Source organism: Etheostoma cragini, chromosome 12, assembly GCF_013103735.1.
Source record: "Etheostoma cragini isolate CJK2018 chromosome 12, CSU_Ecrag_1.0, whole genome shotgun sequence".
Lineage (NCBI taxonomy): Eukaryota > Metazoa > Chordata > Actinopteri > Perciformes > Percidae > Etheostoma > Etheostoma cragini.
In genome coordinates, this window is record NC_048418.1 from 15,872,122 (window position 1) to 15,879,855 (window position 7,734).

A 7,734-nucleotide genomic window follows, 5' to 3' on the forward strand; every position below is an offset into this window, starting at 1 on the left:
CACTCAGCTCATGTTTTTTGTTCACAACCTACTGTACATATTTTTCTTTACTATCCACAGGCTTTGCTGGTTATCTTTAATATAAACTGCAAAAAAAAACTAAGCCTTATGTTATGAAAAAGTCATTATAAATTTTGATAAAACAAGACCCAGTTGGACACTGATGGCTCAGGTGAAGAGATCTCATCTTCTTGCATACTTAACAATATAGGAGTGCATCTCCAAGCATGAACTATATGTAGCCATGAGTGGCAGTGTGCACCATGTGCCTTCTAGAAAAGCTGCAAGATTCATTTTTATTGATTTATTTCTAAATTAGACGCACTGCTTACATATCCAGTGCTTTGTCACTACAACTAAAAATGTATAATTCATGTAAGATCTTTCATAGATTGTATACAACTGTGCTCTTTTGCTCCTAAGGTGTGAAACCATCTCTTTTGAGTTTTAAGAGTCTTGTTTCACTGTAAATGTCTATACATATAGCCAACTCCAGCTTTTTCTTTGTGTGGTCACCCATGCATAACATTTTCTGTTTTTTTTGTTTTTGTTTCCACAATGTAAATAAAAGTTAAAGCTACTTCATGAAAAGCTGTTTACTTTTTTTGTAACTAATTCACGCTTGGATATTGACTAGGATTGGCAATAGAGATGTAGGTTCATTAATAATGTTTTCACAATTTATTAAAGCTACTTTACTGATCATCAGTCAACAAACCTGGTGGCTGGTTCGGAGGGTGAATTTCTTTAACTGTCTATGGTGAAGATAGGTGTGTAGCTCACGGATACGACCAATGAGGAAACGGTGCATTGCATTGTGGGAGCTGCTGTTAATGCATGCTTGAGCAGCGTTTGGATTTTGCAACGCTGTCGATTTGAGGACTACAAGTACCAGGTACGACTTTGGAGCGTCCGTTTGCAGTGCACAGTTCGATTTGTTTTGGTTTGCAGACTGCGCTTTGTCACGGGGAGCCAATGTCCACCGCGATACTATAACCTGTGTCGTTAAACACCTTTGACTCCCTGCCAAAACCCCGGAACAACGCCTCCTCTGAGATCTGTATTTCGCCACCCCTTTTCAGGGCTGTCGTCTGCCTTGTCGCTGTGTTATCGGACCTCAGAAGCTGGCCTGCTAGTTAGCAAACAAGCTAACGATTGACAGATTTCACCCATGTCCTCTGAAGAAGGGTTGAGCTCAACGATCACAGATTGGCTTTTCATCAATTCCTGGTGGCTTCTTCTGCCATTCATCATGCTTCTTGTAGTTGCTGCCTTCATCGTTGCCTTTGTGTTGCTGTTATACATGATATCGCCTCTCATTAGTCCCAAACCTCTGAAACTGAACGGGGCCCACGTCGTGGTAAGTGCAACGGAGTGATAGCTAGCTAAGTAACGGTTGCTAACGGCCAGTCCTGAGCTAGCTAGCTGAGTTTAGCTAGCTACGTTTTAAATGTCCGACATCTCTGTATATTAGCACTAGCCTAATAATAACCTAACCATACATTTTAATAGAAAAATAGTGCTGAATTATAACGACATTCTACTGTTAGTTATGAAGAGTGACACACCCACATTTTCTTCTTTCAATTAATTTAGTGAGAGCATTTGCACTTATAAACCACACATACAACTACAAAATAAATACTTAAAAATTCATATCCCAGGGAGTCTGGAAAGTCCAGCAAGGCTAATCAACAATCAGTCCAATCATAGACTGTTAACATTTACAGAATATGAGTCAAATTTGTTGCATCAGTCAGTTTGAAGAGTTCCAATATTATTTAGTCACTAGGCCACAAGTGAATATATCTACAGTCTTCAGAGCTTTACAGTTCTTTGAATTTAAAGTTCACTTAAAGTAACGTCACTTCAGTTAGCTGACGCTAGCGTTAGCTAAAGGCGTTAAGGCTAGTAACCAGTTTATAAAATAGGTAAAGCTAATGCGTCTATCCCGGCTATATCCTAACCTTATGTAATTTTTATGTATTACATAAAAGAGTTTTGTTGAAACAGTTGTTAAAGGTGCAGTAGGTAAGACTTTTAAAACTAACTTTCTTTCATATTTGCTGAAACTGACCTTATGTTCGAGTAGAACTACATGTGGCTCCTCTGGCACTACCTACAGCCTGTAGTGCAACTGTTTGGGCTTTAGCAGAAAAGGGGGGAGGGACTGAGAAGTTGTCAATGTTGAAATTCTTTTAACTAAGTCCTAGATCTTCTAAATCCTACCTACAGCACCTTTTACGTTATAATTGAACTTAAGTTACTTATCAACTCTATGCACAGAGGGCTGACTAACAATAGCTAAATATTAGAAACTCCTCTTAGTGTAACGCAATACAGTTCAGCATCACAAACTACACCACACAAGTTTAAGCTAGGTGTAGCTAATAAACTGTTAACAGTGTAGTTTGACTTATTTCATTATCCAGATCTTGTAAACCCATAGAAGTAAGGACGTGCACTTCTCCATTCACAACTTGCATTATGGAAACATAACTACATTTCCAGTTCACCTGCACCCCCAGCCTATGAGTTTCAGATCAGCAACCCTACCAGATACCTTTTATCTTCTTGCCTTTTGTATTTTAGGTGACAGGCGGCTCAAGTGGGATTGGGAAATCCATTGCAGTTGAGTGCTACAGGCAAGGAGCATTCATCACTTTGGTGGCACGAGATGAGGTCAGCAGAAACCACATTCAACCAATCGTTTCTTTGTGTCTTGCCTAGTCACGCGCTGTTTGTTGTTATAGTCAACTCATTTGATGTCAAATGCAGTAAAATACATTCTAAAGGTTAATTATCTCCGTGCAAGGTAAAGGATGTGCTTCACTTACATGCTAGATTTACTTTATTTTGTGTTTGCCTGCAAGTGACCTTTCATGTTCTGAAGATTAGACATGTTTTTTATTTAGTGAAATATTATGACTCGTTTTTTTATAATAGATTGCATATACCCTTTTACCCTTAGGCTAAATTGCTTCAAGCAAAGAAAGAGGTGGAGAAATTTGCCATCAATGACAAGCAGGTATGTGTTAAGCATTAACTTGATTATGTAACTTTCAGATATTGTTTTAAAGTTTGCTTGTTCTGACTGTATACATAGCTTATGCCATTTCACATTGCATTGCATTGCATTGCATGGGATCATGTTAAATTTCCTTACTCAGGTGGTGCTCTGCATATCAGTGGATGTTTCCAGTGATTATAGTCAAGTGGAAAGTGTTATAAAACAGGTAACGTTACCTTTTTAGCAACAGTGAAACATCTCAGATTCCTTTAATAATTCAGTGCTGAAGTGGCTTTTTCCTGTCGTGCAGGCTCAAGAGAAGCTGGGTCCGGTTGATATGTTAGTAAACTGTGCTGGATTAGCCATTTCTGGAAAGTTTGAGGACGTGGAAGTGGACCGTTTTAAGGTAGGCACCAGGGATGGAAGCCAACACATGGTCATGTCAATAAGATACTCTCAAATCCGTGTGTGCTGTGTTGACAGTATTCACTGCTCAAATTTCCACCCGAGTGATTTAAAAAGTGTTGGAATAAAAAGGAGAGTTTTATTAACTTAACAATTTTATTTGATGAGGTTCACGTTTCCAAGTCATGATATGAACTATACTTGACACACTTTCCCGATATTCTTTGGAAAAATTATCTGCCTGTATTCAGGTTTTTGAATATGTAGCTGCATTTACAGTATGCCGTGCTGCACTGTGCATAACCTTGTTATAACGTGTGATTTTTGGCCTTTGCCAACAGAAACTGATGGAAGTTAATTACCTGGGCAGCGTTTACCCAACACGGGCCGTCATAACCACCATGAAGGAGCGAAGAATGGGCCGCATTATGTTTGTGTCGTCCCAGGCGGGCCAGATCGGCCTGTTTGGATACACCGCCTACTCCCCATCCAAGTTTGCTCTGCGTGGCTTAGCTGAGTCGCTGCAGATGGAGGCGAGTTTTGGCCCTCTCTTTATGATAGATTTTCACTGAACACATAACAAACATGCATTGCTAGTGAAGTTCACAATGCATAGAGTTAAAATATTTGAGTTCAAGTGTGTTATATTTGTCCATCACATTGCTGCTGAGAGATGAGTTGTTGGTGTGAATTTTGTAACAACAATCCCTGATCTATGAATAAGGGGCATCCATACAGAATTGTATTAACTTAAGACCTTTTTTGAATAAAATGATGATTGTTGACAGTGACAACAAGTGTTGCTCAGTGAGTGTTTCTGTTTTTCTACTCCAGATAAAGCCATACAATATCTATGTGACTGTGGCCTACCCCCCTGACACTGAGACGCCGGGATTAGCTGAGGAAAATAAGACAAAGGTAAACATCTGTTGACAAAAGACATATTCACATAATCCCCCCCCCCCCCCCTACTTAAAGCATGTACTTTGTTTTTTTCCTCTGCTAGCCTCTAGAGACCAAATTAATCTCTGAAACTTCTGGAGTTTGTCAACCAGACCAAGTAGCCAAAATCATTGTTCGGGATGCAGTGGTAAGAAACTCACTTCACCTGCCACTGCCCCACCATGTTTTTTGTTCAGTTTTAAACATTAGGTGATCTGTTGTAAATCCAAATGCTTGATATTTCTTTTGCTCTTGTAGCAGGGGAACTTTAACAGCTCCGTGGGACCCGATGGTTACATGCTATCAGCCCTCACCTGTGGAATGTCACCTGTTACGTCCATCACAGAAGGCCTCCAGCAGGTAACGCCACGTACACTATCTAGTCTCATTGGTCGAAGTAGTCCTGCTCCAGGAATGCTGTTAAAATTGAGCAATTTACAAATTCTTACCTTAATTTATCTTCTGTACAGATTGTTACCATGGGATTATTTCGGACCATCGCCCTCTTCTACCTGGGGAGTTTTGACAGCATTGTGCGCCGCTGCATGATTCAGAGGGAGCAGTCAAAAGCCGCTGACAAGAGAGAGTAACGGCAGCCTTACTGTCTTCACAGCCCAATCCTCCTCCTCCTCCTCCTCCTCCTTTACACTTCCCATCACATTCCATCCCCTTTTCCAGCTGTAGAAGTGCACAACCATAGTTCGGGAAAAGGCCAAGCTTTGAGTGCATTTCTGATATCAACAGATGGGATTAAAAAAAAAACTGGCAGATGTTTAGTATTTGTTTATCCAGTGATATAATTCGTTTATAGAATTAAGTAATTTAGATTTTATCCCCTCAGAGCATTCCAGTGGCTTCTCCGTTTAATGTGTCCACCTGCTTTTTTTTTGTGGGAGCAGCCTTACTTTAGGGGAATGGTGGCAGACTAAACATCCCGCAGTCTGGTTTTAAAGTTGCTAGGCTTTGTGAACCACCGTCTATACGTGAGGCCTTCTTGCCTCCACTTGCACCGTGCTGCGTTTTATTTGTTTTTCGCACAGAGAAAAAGCAACAGATAGCCTGTTTGACCGGTTGTGCCAAATACGGCTTGAAATCTCCTCTCACCAGGGGCTATAGTGAAAACCAGAATAATACTCTCAGCTTTTTGCATTTTGTTTCGTGTTCACACAACTAGGTCTACCATATAGGAATTTCATAATTTTCACTTTTGTCTAAATAACCTTTGTGTTTGGAACCAGTTGTGACCCTCTGTGTTTGGTTTATGTTGTAAGATGTTTGTTTTTGTGCTGTGTGTGTGAACCAAGCCAGATGAGAGACAACCGTGCATTCTGTGATATCGGAGAGAGCGAGAGAGATGTATTCGAGTGATGTTTTTTTTTAATTTAATTTTACTAATGCAAATACATAATTTCCAGAAAAGAATAATATTCAAACATTGTAGACACAGTGTTAGGGCAAATGTATTTTGGGGGAAGTGTGTGCATGAATGTGTGTTTTGCATTTGCTGTGACTGAGCCAAACCCCTGGGAAGAGAGAAGCCATTAGATTTTATCGTCTCGGGAATAAATGCACCAAATTATTTTTTTTCCCGTATCCCATCTTATTTCAATGAGAAAGGAAAGCTTGTACTATGGGTTGAAGCCATGAAATCATAAGATGGGGGGGGGGGGGGGGGGGGGGGGGGGGGGGGGGGGACCAGCACAGGTTATTTCACTCTTCACCTCTGAATATGACCACGTTTAGCACACTTTTTTTTCATGAAATGTGTAAAAAGAAGCGTATCCTTTATAAATGCAGTTGTATGTGACAGTGCACATATTCAGCCACCCCAGCCAGTCAAGATCCATGTGGGATCCATCATTTGTTGGGGCGGTGTAAAGCAGGGCTAAGACTCGCTGGTTCGAGTCATGTCCCTGTAGGTCTGGTGAGGGCGCTAGAGATTTGTTTTACACAAAAGCTGCTGTCACCATGTCACAGTTTGGACTTTGCAGCTCCCTAAATGACTATTTCGATTCCCTCCTTGAAAAACCTTGTATTTACCACATGTTTACCATAGGTTTTGCATATAGGTAGAGAAAAAGTACAGTGGTGACTCTAGCAAGTCTTCCTTTGGTCCATTACAAACCGGGAGAATGTACTTTAATACAAAGCATACAAATCAGAACATATTATTTTTTAAATGCATCAATATTCTAATGCCAAAATGTATTATCGCAATTTCTGTAGATTCAATGGATTTATTTAAGATTTATTTCGATGTTGCTGCTCTGTTGATGTTAAAGTGATTTGTTAAAGCTGGGTAGCAGTATGGGGACCCATTCTAAGCCTTAAGACGTGACTATTGATGAAGCTAATGCTAAAGGAATGGATCCGTCCACAGAACATTGTGGCATGACCCACATGTAGTTTACCAGTTCATTTGATACTTAGTCTTTAAAGCTTTTCAGTGTAAAATGCCAACTGCTTTTGTGTATTTTGCAAATTTCCAGTCTTTATATGAAAAACTGAAGCCTTACGGAAATCCAAGTTATGAAAGTGAGAATAGATGACTCATGTTTGATGATGTTCTCATTTGAAATTGGTTAAAGGCACACTGTCCTGCAATCAAGAGCTTTTTATAATTATACATTTCTTGCTTTCAAAAGTTCTTTTATCTTGTGGTAGCAACAAATAGTTAGAACATAGAGCCCATAGTAGCCCATATACAAGCAGTCTTGTTTTAACCTTTAAGCTATGCAAATGAAGCCTATGTTTACCATATGTTGGTCACACAGTCAAGATTCACGTTCTGTAATCGTTGCGCTATTTTCCCTTATTTAATGGTGTCATCAAGTTTTGGTGTCATATGGTGTCATACTTAATGGTGTCATTAAGTATTGAACATAAAAGTCCTTTTGCACGCTTTTTGTTTCTTCTTTGTATTTCATTTCTGCCAAAAAAAAAACACCTTCACCTTGTGTGCCATTGAAAGAAAATGTGAGAAGTGGAACGTTTTTGTCTTATTTTCTTACATGATAAACTAAATAAATACCTGTAATGTAATACCACTAGTCTTCATTCTTTATTATTGGAACCTTCTAAAATTGCTCTTGATGTCATGCTTTGTCACAGTCATTACCCTCCTGTTCTATGATACTTTCTATATCTGCAGACCTCTGCCAGCATTTCAGTTTAGGGAACTCTTTGCTGAAACATGAAGTCTAAATTCAGTTGGACTGAGTTGGATCTTTCAGAAGTTTAATATGGGGGGTGAAGAGGCCTGAGGGAATATAGGTCCTCTATTTGAGGAGATGGGATTTTAATATTCCATGGGAAAACTTTCCAGAGCAGAAGTTCTCTCAGAATCACAGAATACATGATTTTTAGATGCTTTCTTT

The 7,734-nt window shown here is 39.6% G+C and overlaps 1 protein-coding gene across 1 annotated transcript; it reads left to right on the forward strand.

Moving 5' to 3' along the window:
* Nucleotides 1-882: 882 nt before the first annotated feature.
* Nucleotides 883-5,889, forward strand: kdsr (3-ketodihydrosphingosine reductase). Its single transcript, XM_034888321.1, has 10 exons — nt 883-1,360; nt 2,593-2,682; nt 2,972-3,028; nt 3,171-3,236; nt 3,321-3,416; nt 3,757-3,948; nt 4,250-4,333; nt 4,422-4,505; nt 4,616-4,717; nt 4,828-5,889. The coding sequence occupies exons 1-10, from the start codon at nt 1,172-1,174 to the stop codon at nt 4,945-4,947; spliced, it is 1,080 nt and encodes a 359-aa protein (XP_034744212.1). The 5' UTR covers nt 883-1,171; the 3' UTR covers nt 4,948-5,889.
* Nucleotides 5,890-7,734: the final 1,845 nt, after the last annotated feature.

Coding starts and splice junctions, on each gene's coding strand:
- kdsr (XM_034888321.1), top strand. CDS start 1,172: ATGTCCTCTGAAGAAGGGTTGAGCTCAACGATCACAGATTGGCTTTTC. Junction 1,361..2,592: donor TGAACGGGGCCCACGTCGTG/GTAAGTGCAACG, acceptor TTTGTATTTTAG/GTGACAGGCGGCTCAAGTGG. Junction 4,334..4,421: donor CTGAGGAAAATAAGACAAAG/GTAAACATCTGT, acceptor TTCCTCTGCTAG/CCTCTAGAGACCAAATTAAT.